The 12,424-nt window shown below is 56.1% G+C and overlaps 1 protein-coding gene across 6 annotated transcripts in view; it reads left to right on the top strand.

Annotated features, from left to right (window-relative positions):
- The window catches only part of ABR (ABR activator of RhoGEF and GTPase), a 172,800-nt gene that overhangs the window by 121,561 nt on the left and 38,815 nt on the right, over positions 1–12,424 (top strand). For all 6 annotated transcript variants that reach the window (XM_028519029.2, XM_028519030.2, XM_028519033.2 and 3 more), the window contains 8 exons: positions 1,059–1,111; positions 1,696–1,836; positions 3,685–3,806; positions 5,318–5,483; positions 8,501–8,623; positions 8,963–9,038; positions 9,474–9,578; positions 10,446–10,520. In XM_028519029.2, coding sequence (XP_028374830.2) covers positions 1,059–1,111; positions 1,696–1,836; positions 3,685–3,806; positions 5,318–5,483; positions 8,501–8,623; positions 8,963–9,038; positions 9,474–9,578; positions 10,446–10,520 — 861 coding nt within the window. The remainder of the gene's footprint in view (positions 1–1,058; positions 1,112–1,695; positions 1,837–3,684; positions 3,807–5,317; positions 5,484–8,500; positions 8,624–8,962; positions 9,039–9,473; positions 9,579–10,445; positions 10,521–12,424) is intronic.

Genomic DNA, 12,424 nt, shown 5'->3' with positions numbered 1-12,424 from the left:
CTTGGGGACTGGCGAGAGCATGAATGTCAGCTCCCAGACCTGTCACCTTCTGGTCCTGTGGGACACCCAGTCTAGGATTCTCCTCCCCAAACCAGCATCCTGCCTCATTGCTCCTATAGCAGGAGGACAGAGGTCATGACCCCATGGCCAGAAGCATCCAGGTGCAGGACTGAGGGTGAAGCACCCATGTTGGGAGAGGCAGGGCACAGCTGCTCACAGGCAGCTTTGTTTGGAAGTACTGCTTGACCAGCTGCCGCCTCCACCTGTCTCTGCTGAATCCCAGCAATCCTCATTTGGTGTCCTGGTCACCAAGGGGTGTGGCGAATAGGGGCCTGCTGAGCTTGCATTTCCCCCACCTCTTCAGGGCTCCCAGAGGCCCCACTTGAATTCCTTCAGGAATTCTGTGCCCCCCTTGGCTTCCACTGGCTTGGAGCAGAGTCTTTCTGTAGAGTCGGCCTGCCTCCCTCAGCTGCCCCGTTTTGTCTGGGGGTTTGAGGGTACGGAGAGGGGTCTTCTTATGGAGATGAGGCTGGCTATGTGGGTCAGAAGGAAGCCTGCCATTTCCAGCTGACAGTGCCAGGCCTGGGACCAGAGGAGCGTGAGAGTGATTGGGCCTGAGGGAGCTGCCCTCCCTGGAAAAACAGCATGTCTCCTGCCAACATCCTGGGGCTCCAGGTGTGACCCAGAGTGTGTTGGAGCTCTGCGGGGTAAGGCTAGGCATCACCGTCAGGGCCAGGGGGTTACAGAGGGGCACTGCCTCCACCCCCTGAGCCTGGTCGGGCCAGGACAGGTCTAGAGACGGCCCTGGAAGAAGTCATACCTGGTGGGTGAAGGCCCAGGCCGCCAGGGCGGTGTGTCTGCCTGCCATGTTGTCTGGCCTGCCCTGGAGTGAGAATGGCGGTACAAGTTGCTGCAGAACCTGCTTGTCAGGGTGGGTGTCCCGCATGTGGGTGTCTGTGCAGGGGAGTGAGGTAGGCCGGGGGGCAAGGCTGGTTCCTAAGGCCTCAAGCTGCTCCTGTGTTTCACATGTCCTGTCTCCTCCCTACCTCCCCCAACAGCTCTGCTCTACAAGCCCATTGACCGAGTCACCAGGAGCACCCTGGTCCTACACGTGAGTGTCAGAGCCCTGAGTGGCCCGGGACTGGTCAGGAATTCCATGAGAGACTGAGCCCAGAGAGGGCAGGCGCTGGAGTCACTGAGCACAGCCCATCTGGGAAACTGGACAGAGGGGGCCTCGGGCCCCAGCCGCGCCTGCCTGGCCTGCGGTAACCATGCCAGTGGGGCCAGGGCCTAAATATAGCAGGGCCACTAAGCTTGACATTTGGCCAAATGCTCCCTCGGAGGCAAGCACTTCCTGCCTCGCCGTCCCTTGCCTACTGTCCTGCAGTGCCCTTGGAGCAGCTGTGGGGCGGGTAGACGGCTGTCTCTCCCAGCTGCTTGGTGAGAGGAGACTCCACCTGGCTCCCCCACACCCAAGGGGGGAGAGTAGTGACTTCAGCAGAGAAATAAAGGGGCCCACTGCCTTCACCGCTGCTGCCCCTAATTTTAGCTCAGAGTTCCCAGGCATGACCAGATTTGAGCGTGGATCCCTGAATGCCTACCCCCAGAATTCTTTTAGTGAAAATGGAGTGCTTTTCACCGTCTTATTAAAGCCCCTTTAGAACCTCCCTCAACTCCCACCCCAACCCTCTCCAGGACCTGCTGAAGCACACACCTGTGGACCACCCAGACTATCCGCTACTTCAGGATGCTCTCCGCATCTCCCAGAACTTCCTGTCCAGCATCAATGAGGACATTGACCCCCGTCGGACTGCCGTCACAACGCCCAAAGGGGAGGTGAGCCCAGGGCCCGGCACAGCCGCTCACCTGGCAACCAGACCGCTCATCTCTGCTCTTCTGCACCCACAGGCACACAGCCCTGTGCCCTGTGCCTCTGCAGCCCTGGCCCTCACCCCCGGCCTCGGAGAGGCCTTTAGGCCCTGGGCTAACAGCTTTAGGCCCAGTGTCTCATTAATCTTCATAATCTCCACTGTGACAGAAGAGGAAACTAAGGCCTAGGGAGTCTCTCCAGGTGTGGCAGATCTCTTAGCCATTAAGTGTCAGAAATAACTAGATTCTTTAGCTGGGGTTAGCTGTCTGTAAGCATAAGCCCCATGCACTGTCCTCTGTACCAGGGACTCGGGGGGCTCTGGCTATCTCAGTCTTAAATACCAATACCCCCTGTACCATGGGTGGTATGATGCCCACAGGGTCCCCCTGGAAGATAGTGGCTCAGTCTGAGGGAGCCTGGGGAGTCGGAGGGAGTGGGAGCTCTGAGCTGCCTCTGGTGAGCCAGCATGAGCAGGCGGAAAGAGCCAGGGAGCGAGCCCTGTAGCAGGAAGAGCTGGTGGGAGAGGTGGCTGAGGCAGCCGGGTTACTGGAAAGTCCCAGGTGAGCACCTAGATGTGGTACAGCAGCTCCAGTTCCCTGGGGGCCCTTCCTGGAGGAAGGGTTGGGGGGGTGACCCAGTGAGGAGAAGCAATCTGAAGAATCAGACAGAGAGAGTTACCGGCATGGGTCAGCAGCCTGGCGCATGTACGGCACTTCCTGTCCAGCAGAGGGAATTGAACGGTGTTTAGGAGCGCAGGCTGGCTGGGTTTATGCTCCTTTGTTACAGTGATGAGTCCCCAGTGTCTCCTGGGGAGGGAAGTAATGAGGAACAGGATCTAGAGAGTGACTAATGAGCGCAGAGAGCTGTCCCTGCTCGCCGCTCCCAGCCGTGGTTTGCAAACCCTGGAATGTCACTTGTTCGTTTGACTCGGGGATTAGCTAAAAGACCTCCAGCGGGCCGCTAACACTGTCAGTTTCAGATCAGTTCAGTGGTATACTTTCCACATGCTTACCTACATACTGTAGGGTGTGCAGCTCTGATATGGTATGTAATACAAGGAAGGCTGGGACAGACTGTGACAGCCCCAGGGGTTTCACTGCCTCTGGGGGTGGCAGGGAGTAGACTGTGGAAGTTCTGCATGAAGCAGCGCTCTGGACCCTCCAGTGCTCAGGCTAGAATGGCTGCAGGTTCCTCTGGAGGAACACAGCTGCAGCCCCACAGAGGGGAGCCCAGGGCCTCCCGTCCATCTGGGCTGGTTGAAGAATTGACTCGGGTAGCATCCACAGGCCTGAGAGAGTCTGCAGGTCGAGCTGAACTGAATCTAGACCAACTTCTTAGGCAGGACTGCGGGGTGGGTGTTGGGGGGGGGGGGTGGGAGTGTTCGTGCCCCAGGGTAGAGGAACCAAGTCATCCTGAACTAGGGTTCGTCCAGGTGGAGCTGTTGAGAGCTGCAGAAACGCATCAAGCTCCCATATGCTGATCACACCTGATGGGCTGGCCCTGCGCCATTGTGCACACGTCGTCCTGGTGATCCCTCCCTCCCTCATGGGCAGCCATCATTACCTCCACTTTACAGATGGTTAAACTGAGATTAAGCGAGGTCAGGAAACTTGCCCAAGTTCACAGCTGGGAAGTGGCGGAGTCTGGATTCAAGCCCATGTCCATGTGACCCCCAAACCTTTGCTTTTAACCACCAGGCACTATGGGCCCTCCCCGCTGCCCCCTCCCCCCCTCAGCGGGATGGTGTGCCTGGGCAGGCCGGGCCCTGGACAGGCCATGCCTGAGCGGGTGGGTGGGTGTGCCGTCTCCCTCAGACTCGGCAGCTGGTGAAGGACGGCTTCCTGGTGGAAGTGTCAGAGGGTTCCCGGAAGCTGCGGCACGTCTTCCTCTTCACAGATGTCCTACTGTGCGCCAAGCTCAAGAAGACATCTGCAGGGTGAGTGTGCCTGCGCCCAGGGTGCAGAGTTGGGGAGGAGCCCCTTAGCAACCTGAAGCGATCGGAATGTTTTCCTTTTTAAAAGCATATTAATTTATTTTATTTTACTGCATAGTCTTTTTCTAAAAATAAATGATGTTTTTAATTATGAAGATAATATAACCAAATTACAGACCAAAAAACCCATCACCCATCTGAACATAAGCATCAGTCTCCTGCTGCTGTATTTCCTTCCAGTTTTTTTAATGTTCTTACACGTTTTTTCAGATACTTGTAATCAGAGTGAATACCCAATTTGGGGCTCTGCTGTTTCCATTGCACGTCATAAGCATTTTCCCTGTAGCTGCCTAATCTTCATAATCATCATTTCACTTTCCCGCATGATGTTACAAGTAGATACGCCGTAATTTGCTTAAGCATTCTTCTTTTATTAGACGTCTCTACATTTTTGCTCACGAGTCAGTGAATATTCATTAAATCCGCTGCTGTCATTTATTGAGTGGGTCTGCCATGCCAGGTGCCATGACAAATGCTTCGAATATATTATTTCTAATCTTCCCAGCAACTTTATAAAGTAGGTATTATTTTCTGCATCTCACAGGTGTAGAGAAAAGACTTAGAATAGTAAAATAAGTTGCCCCAGGTTGCACAGCTAGAAGTGGAGGAGATGGGATTTGAACCTTAATCTGACTTGAAAGCCACTTTCCACCTCCCTGTCCAGACTTGGTGATGTAGCCCCACTCTGCGCCATGAGCAGAGAAGGTGGTTTGGTATGCGCCCCACATTCTTTCACCTGCCGTGTGCAAGTATGCTGGCGTGCAGTCCAGGGGAGACGAGCCTTGAGCTCGCTGTGACACTGAGGTGATGGGGTGAGAGGCGCAGACCTGCGTTCTGGGGGAGGTGAGAGAAGGCGGGGTTTCATGAGACTCAGGAAAAGGCAGGGCTCCCTGGCACTAGATCTGAGACTGCTTTCAGGCACAGGTGGCAGTCATAAGCAAACATGCCCGTGCCTTCAGTCCTCTGCCCGCGGCAGACCTGACTAATGAGCCACGGCCCTGGTGCCCACTGGGCTCCAACGTGGCTGTGTAATCCTCTCTCCGGTACCTCGAGTGACTTCGGTTGATCAGAGTTGGCTTCGAAATAACATTTGTATCCCATCTCTAGCCTAAAGGATAATGAGTGTGAGCTGAGTGCGGGCAGACTGGAAGGGAGGGGAGAGCGTGGGATGGGGAACAGGAAAGCGTGAGCCCTCTCTTGCTCCTGCCAGCGAGGTTTGGGGTGTTAGAAACACCGGTCGTACCCGACCAGAAGACTGGCGCGGGCGCGGCCAGAGCCCCACGGCCGCCTGCCCCCAGAACCTCTGTGTGCGTGTTTCCTGATCGGGCGGCTCAAGGGCGGTGGGTCATTTTTGTGTGTGACGAGTTCTCAGCACATCGTTTCTAGGTGGTTTGGGGCTCGGCAGCTCAGGCCGAGCTCCTTGTGGCTCAAGGCCTCCTCTGGTTCACTGGCAGGAAGCACCAGCAATATGACTGCAAATGGTACATCCCCCTGGCCGACCTCGTGTTCCCGTCCCCCGAGGAGGCGGAGCCCAGCCCCCACGTGCACCCCTTCCCAGACCATGAGCTGGAGGACATGAAAATGAAGATCTCTGCCCTCAAGAGTGAAATCCAGAAGGAGGTGAGCAGTGCCTGGCCTCTGAGCCGGCACAGGGGTGTCAGCTGTTTTTATTGGGGCCCTTTGACCCGGGTGTATCGAGAAGCACGGGCAGGGGCCGTGGTGAGGGTTGGGAACCTGATGAGGAGGGAAGAGGCAAGAGAAGGAGGCCTTAGGCATACATGTGTTTAGGGAAAGACTTTGATCTTGGCAGATTAGCACTGAGCAGGTGGAGAGTGAGCCAGGGAGTCAGTGCTCAGAAGTTAGTGAGGCTAATCCTGGGAAATTTCCTGGAGAAGAGTGTGTATCAACGCTGTAGAAAAGGGAAGCAAGAGAAGAAGGCGTTCTTGAGGGGACGCAGAATATGCACAGGGAACGGGCCTGGGAAGCCTCCTGCGAACCCACTGACCGCGGTGGCGAGAACCAAGGACAGGGAGCCCTGCATGCTGTGACACACTTGACGCGGAAACGCACGGAAGCTTGTGCCCCGACCGAGAACTGAGGTTCTCAGACACACATGAAACATCCACACGCGTGAAACATGTTTTAGGCTGCAAAGGCAATGTCAAATTAAAAAAGAAACAGTGATGGGATACCTGTCATGTTCACAGACCATGGTGCAGAAAAAGTAGAAATCAACAGCTAGAATGTAGTTAAATATAAGCCTGGCAAGTTAAAACTTTCAGAGTACAGAGGAAATCAAAACGGGAACTGCATGAAAATGAGAGCCCTGCATAGCAGAACCTGTGGGACGCAGGCAAAGCACTATTCACAGGAAAATGCATAGCCTTCAATTCATACAGTTGAAAGCAGAGGCTAGCAGAGAGCCCCCAGGAGGCATCCCCCACCCCCAGACATGGCAGGCAGGGCACGGAGGGGCTCGTTTGGTTGGTCTGCTTTCCTCTTCATCCATCCAGCTCTGCTTTGGCCTCCCTTCCCCTGGGGACCTTCCCTGGTGTGCACCCACTGCGGGCTGGGTTGGGTGCCCTGCTTCCTGGCTCCTGGCGTTTGCCTCTTTGCTTTGCTTTGCAAAAGACTGGTACTGATTTATAATTACCTAGTCAACTTTTTCCTTTACTGACTAGGACTTGAACTCAAGCAAGGGGCTGTTCTACGTCCCTAGTACTTGGCACATAATAAATACTTGTTTCATAAATGATTGTTGAGGAAGGCAAACAGGTGACCTCTCAGGATCCTTTCATCTCAGACAGCTCTCCTTGGACAGGGGAGAAGAAGGCCACAGTAATAATGCCAGGGGTGTTTGGAAGTGTAGGTCTGTGGGCGGTGCATCTGTTTAGAGGGAACATCCCACCGCATAGGCGTGTCCCCCCCAACACACCCCTCCACCGAATGGCCAGGCCCCACCTGGCCTCAGTGGAGCCTGTCGCCCCATCTGGCGTTGCCCACCATCCCCACCTGGCCCCAGGAGCCGGTGGGCTGGTTGCCTCCCCTCCTGCCCTGGGTGTGGAGATGCGGCCTTCTGCTCAGTCGAATCAGCACGTACTGAGCTCCTCTGGCCGCTGGCTGCGCTGTGCCCAGTGCCTCACTGAGCTCCTTGTCGGGTGTGGGGGGCAGGCGTGCCCATTTCCACCCACGGAGGAGTCCCTGGAGAGGCACAGCAAAGTCGTTCCCTGAAGCACAGAAGCAGCAGTGATTTACTTGTTTAATAACATTTTTTAAACTTATTTTTTCCCTGATCACCAGTGTAGCCCTGGCTTGTTTGAAGGAAAACTCACGATGCCAAAGTGTGTAGAGTCACACTGACCGGCCCCCCACCCCGAGCCCCCGCTGTGAGCAGTTAGGGGATATTCTTCCTGACTCTGCCGTGCCGGCCGGCGTGTGCGCATGCGCGTTATTTGTGCTGGAATGAGATTAGACTGCAGGTGCTGGTTTGCAGTTTAAGCTTTTCACTTAACAGGGCACCTTAGTTTGGGTCTGTAAGGTGCTTTTTGGGTCTGTAACGGCCACATGCTATTCTGTTGCTTGACTGCACAGCAGTGTGTTTGGGTATTTAGATTATTTCTGGTTCTCTGCTCGTCCATCGCAGGCAAGTCTGCAGCCAGCATAGCTGTGTGTGTGTCTTCTCTCCGGCAGACTCCCTGCAAGTGAGGTGCCTGGGGCAAAGGGCTCGTGCATGTACTTGCCAGGCATCCCTCTGGAAAGGGTGCATCCGCTGACAGTCCCACCAGCAGTGTGTGACAGTCACTCTCGCCCCACACTGTCACAACCCTGGTTGGGAGCCATTGTTACAGTTTTGCTAGTCTACTGGGTAAAAATAAAAGATGATGCAGAAATGAATTTCAGCTTTGGAGTTTGAGTATGGCATGAGATCAGAGTTAAGCATAGGAGTCATTAATAAAAGGGAAGGGTCCTGTATAAAATATAAACTTGGAAAGGTGGAGAAGGAGGCACCCACCAGAGGGAATGGCTTATCAGAGAACAGGGGACGACACCATGAGGCTGCAGTGGAGGGTGCAGGGTGGGGGCCGGGGCGTGTCAGGCAGGGCATGGAGGCTGTGACCCAGCCTTGCAGGCCCCGTGCCCCGGGCCAGGCACTGGGGCTTTGTGCTGAAAGGTGTCTGAGGTACCACACGGCCGCGTGGGGAAGCGCAGGTTTGGCCAGGAGGCAAAAGGAGCGTGGGAGACCGTGGTGCGGAGCCTATGTGGTGCTTTCCCAGAGAAAGGAAGGCAGGGCAGGAGATGGTGTGGGACTGGCTGGTTCGGGTAATGTTGGCTGGCTCTGGGCTACAGAGGCTGACCCTGGTAATCTGGTACCTGGGTGACTTAGGGCAGGGGGATGACATGTGCGAGTTACATACAGGAGGAGGTTGGGGATATGTTAGGAATTAGCATGACCTGGGAGGAATAGTTTTCTCCCTGGCCACCTAAGCCTCCCAAGGAGTCACAGCATCATAAAGTATTGAAAAAGGAAAACAAAGAAAAACGTGATCAGCACACAGGGGAAAGTTGTGCTTGGAGCCTCGGGGTGAGGAGTGGGGTCTGAGTGTGGGGACAACCGTCTGTGCCCTCTGCCCCCGCAGAAAGCCAACAAAGGACAGAGCCGGGCCATCGAGCGCCTAAAGAAGAAGATGTTTGAGAACGAGTTCTTGCTGCTGCTCAATTCCCCCACAATCCCATTTCGGATCCACAATCGGAACGGAAAGGTCAGAAAGGGTGGGGATGCAACCGAGACAGCCCCCATCCTCAGTCCAGGGCTGTCCATTCTCTGTGGCTCCCAGCCCTGACCTGTGGGAATGAAGGACTCAGGCCCCAACTCGCAAGGAGGCTGCTGTGGCTCCGGCCCTGGACTCCCTCTCCCCATTGGTGTGGAGCTAGTGCCCTCTGCTGGCCATCATTGGCACTGCCACTCCTGTCACTAGGCTTCCCACCAAGCCTAGGGGGTGGTACCTGGGTAAGAAGTAGCTTTGTTGAAGCCCCGAAATCCAGGAATGCACTTGGTCTGACTAGAGTCACCCTACTGAACTGTCATCTCCTCTCTTCAGAGCTACCTGTTCCTACTGTCCTCGGACTATGAAAGGTCAGAGTGGAGAGAAGCGATTCAGAAACTGCAGAAGAAGGGTAAGGTCCTGCCCCACTCTACGCTGCCCCAATGGCCTTGTGTGTTCCCGAGCACTTTCATGTCCTGCGTCTCCTCTTCAGCCCCCACAGCCACTCTATAAAGCGCCAGGGCAGGTGGCTCTTAATCGATGTTACCGAGCCATTGAGGCCCAAAGAACTAAAGTGATTCGCTTCAGGCATACAATGAATTAGTAATAAGACTGGACCCAGGGCCAAGGCCCCTTCTCCCTGCCTCTCCCCCTCCCATGCACACTTATACCAGCCTCTTCTGCTGGACTCCCCCGTTCTTACCCCTCTGACAGCACCCATGTGAGGGTTCAGTGACCAACTCTGCCCTTAGAACCAAGTGGGTTTTTTTCCTGCGATAGCCCCCAACGGGAACTGCGGGTCTGAGTGGACCTGCGATGACATCCCCTCTCTCGGCTCCTCCTGCAGATCTCCAGGCCTTTGTCCTGAGCTCAGTGGAGCTCCAGGTGCTCACGGGATCCTGCTTCAAACTTAGGACTGTCCACAATATTCCTGTCACCAGCAATAAAGACGGTAAGATCTAGAACCCACGGCTGCCAGGGCAGTAGGTCCAGTGCCCCAGGGCATTGCTGGGGCCTTCTGCAGGGACCTCGCCAGGGACAGAGGAAGCTTGAACAGGGGTTGTCTGTTTCCCCAGGAGGCCCCAGCGCCTCCCTGGCCCCCACCGGCGTGGGAGAAGAATCTGGTGCACTGGGACCGTGTCGTTAGTGTATTCACGAGGTGGTCAGATAGTGGAAGCAGAAGACAAGCGTGGCGCAGGGATCGGGGTGGGAGGAAGGGGAGATGGGCTAGAACAGTGCATGAGAAGTTAGGCCAGACGTTTCCAGGGCTTGCATCTCGGAGGGCCTCGGGTGCCCAGCAAGGCGGTTTGTTGTTCCAGCCCAGGCGCCCATGGGAGGTTTTTGAGCCAGGCAGGGCTGTGACCGGGGCGGGTAACTGGCCTAGAGTGGGTGGGACCTGGCTGCCGGTGGGTGCTGGAAAGGGGTTTTGAACACTGCGCATGAGGGTCACCTGCCCCCTGTGTTCCAAAGAGGAGGCAGAGATGGGCCTTCTCTCCCATTGGCACAGTGACTTGCTGGCTAACTTTTACTTTGAAAGACTAGACTGAGAAGGTCAGCCACAGGACAGCAGGACCCAGAGGGCAGGGGAGGGCACCCCTGGGGGGTGGTACAAAATCCTGGGTCCAAGAGGGAAGGTGTGGACTGGCCTCCCAGGCTGAGTGGAGGGCGAAGGGGCACCAGCTCATGGTCCTGGAAGCAGTGGGCTCTGGAAACTTCTTCATCTGGCCACCAGGTGGTGCTGTCAGACCTAGGCTCATGCTGTGTCTCAGATCCTTAAGCCACTCACCACCCCCACTCTGGGGGCTTTGCACTCTTGCAGACGATGAGTCTCCAGGGCTCTATGGCTTCCTTCATGTCATCGTCCACTCTGCCAAGGGGTTCAAGCAGTCAGCGAGTAAGTGTCCCTGACCACCAGCCCTAGGAAGAGGCTGGGTGGGCCATTGTTTACCCTGTCCCGGAAAGTCCCTGGGGACCCATCGCGTGGGGCCTCCCACTGCCCACTTGCTCTGCTCTGGCCTGCCACCGCCTTGAGATGTGGGATGTGCCCCCAAAGGCCAGGAACCAGCTCCCCTGGGCAGTTGTCCTGCCCTTTATCTCCAAGTCTGCTGAATTGCTGGACTCCAGCCTCACATCCACTGATCACAAGCTGTGTGACCTGGGGCAACTCTTCTCACCTTTCTGAACCTCAGCTTCTGTCTCCATAGAAGTGATCTCCCTTGTTGACACTGACCTAAGAGCAGGCTGCAGTGCGACTGCACGTGTGTGGTGCTCGCACACCGCCACACACCGCCTTCTCTCCCTTCTTTATCATCACTAAGTCTGTGCAGTTGTTGGCGTTTCACAAGATACAGTTACACTTTTGATCTGACTTTTCTCCTGCAGGATCTTGTGAGTCAGTTAGACAGGTAATAGTTTCTCCCCATTTGCCAGATGAGAAAACTGAGTCACAGAGATAAAGGGACTTAACATCACACAGGGTCAGGAACCCAGGGCTCCCAGCTTCCGGCTCCTCTCCCCCAGGCCCTTCCCACTCCTCCTCCTCCCTGGTGGGTGAGGTCTGCCCTTGGCCTCTCCCCGAGCAGTGCACCGTGCAGAGGCCATGCCATTGGCTCACAGACGTTCAATGAACATGCGTGCGAAGCCCGACTTCCTGGGGCTCATCGGCCTCCTCGCTCTGTGTTCCCATCGCCCCGGGCAAACCGTGCTTACGGCACCTGCCATACTGTTCTGTCACTTCAAATTTGCTTCTCCCGAGAGAGTTCTTAGAGGGTAGAACCACGTGTCCTTTTTTGCTGGATGAATAGTAGTTCAGAAATGCTGAACTAAGCAGTTAATTTCCAGACACCTACTGTGTGCCCGGGCCCTTACCAGGTGCCAGGGAAATGTGGCCGGCGTGGGGACATGCCCTGACATGTCACAGCCTTCTCCGGCGTGTGACTTGCTCCAATCTTCCTGGCTTCCCACTGAGTTCACTGACACCATTCGCATTTCACTCACGAAGAAGCGGAGGCCCCGGAGGCGCAGGGATGTTCCCAGGCAGGTCACGTGGGTGGCGGAGGAGCAGCCGAATCTTCCGCTTCGAAGCCCACGCCTTCCCTTCAGAGCATCATCCCTCTCAGGGCGGCGGGACCTCGCCCTCATCACTCACGCTGCACTGCATGTGCACGTGGCAGCTTCCTGGGCCCTCCCCAGGCCCACGGAATCCCCTTCTGCTGGGGGTGGGGGTGCCGCCCGGGAGTATTTCTGGTTAGTAAGCTCTGCAGAGCTGTTACATGCACCCACGTCGGCAGCTGAGCCAGGTGCCTCCCAGCTCCATGATGCCCAGGAGTCTTGCCCTTCTCTCTCTCCTTCACGTCGGCCGGGATGGGCCTGAGTGGTTAAACACAGGGTGAGCTGCAACTAAATCTCTCCTTGCATCCAGCCCATCTTCTTCCCTCCAACTGGCTCGGATGTTGGTTCTGATAAACATTCGTTCATCCTAACCCTTAGGGGTTAGGACCTGTGAGTGAGTGTGCAGAGTGGCTTCTCGTCCTAGTGAGCTCATGACAGCCGCATGGTCAGGCGGAGGGTGCGGGCTGACTGTGCGGGCATCACGATCACTCTCGCTGCGCAGGTTGAAGCCGTCAGGCAGAGAGGCTGGGGGTTTGGACAGAGCTCGGATTTGAACCCAGACGGTCTGACTCCAAAGTCTCCCCTTTCCCCCGTGAACCAGCCCCGGCGCCTGAGGGGGACGTGCACCAAACCAGTAGGTGGGGACAGCCCTTCCTGCCCCTGCGTCTCCCGGCCACCCAGACCCGT

The sequence above is a fragment of the Phyllostomus discolor genome, chromosome 8 (genome assembly GCF_004126475.2).
Source record: "Phyllostomus discolor isolate MPI-MPIP mPhyDis1 chromosome 8, mPhyDis1.pri.v3, whole genome shotgun sequence".
NCBI classification, from domain to species: domain Eukaryota; kingdom Metazoa; phylum Chordata; class Mammalia; order Chiroptera; family Phyllostomidae; genus Phyllostomus; species Phyllostomus discolor.
Note: the sequence above shows the minus strand (reverse complement) of the source record. Positions and strands in the feature narration are given on the sequence as shown.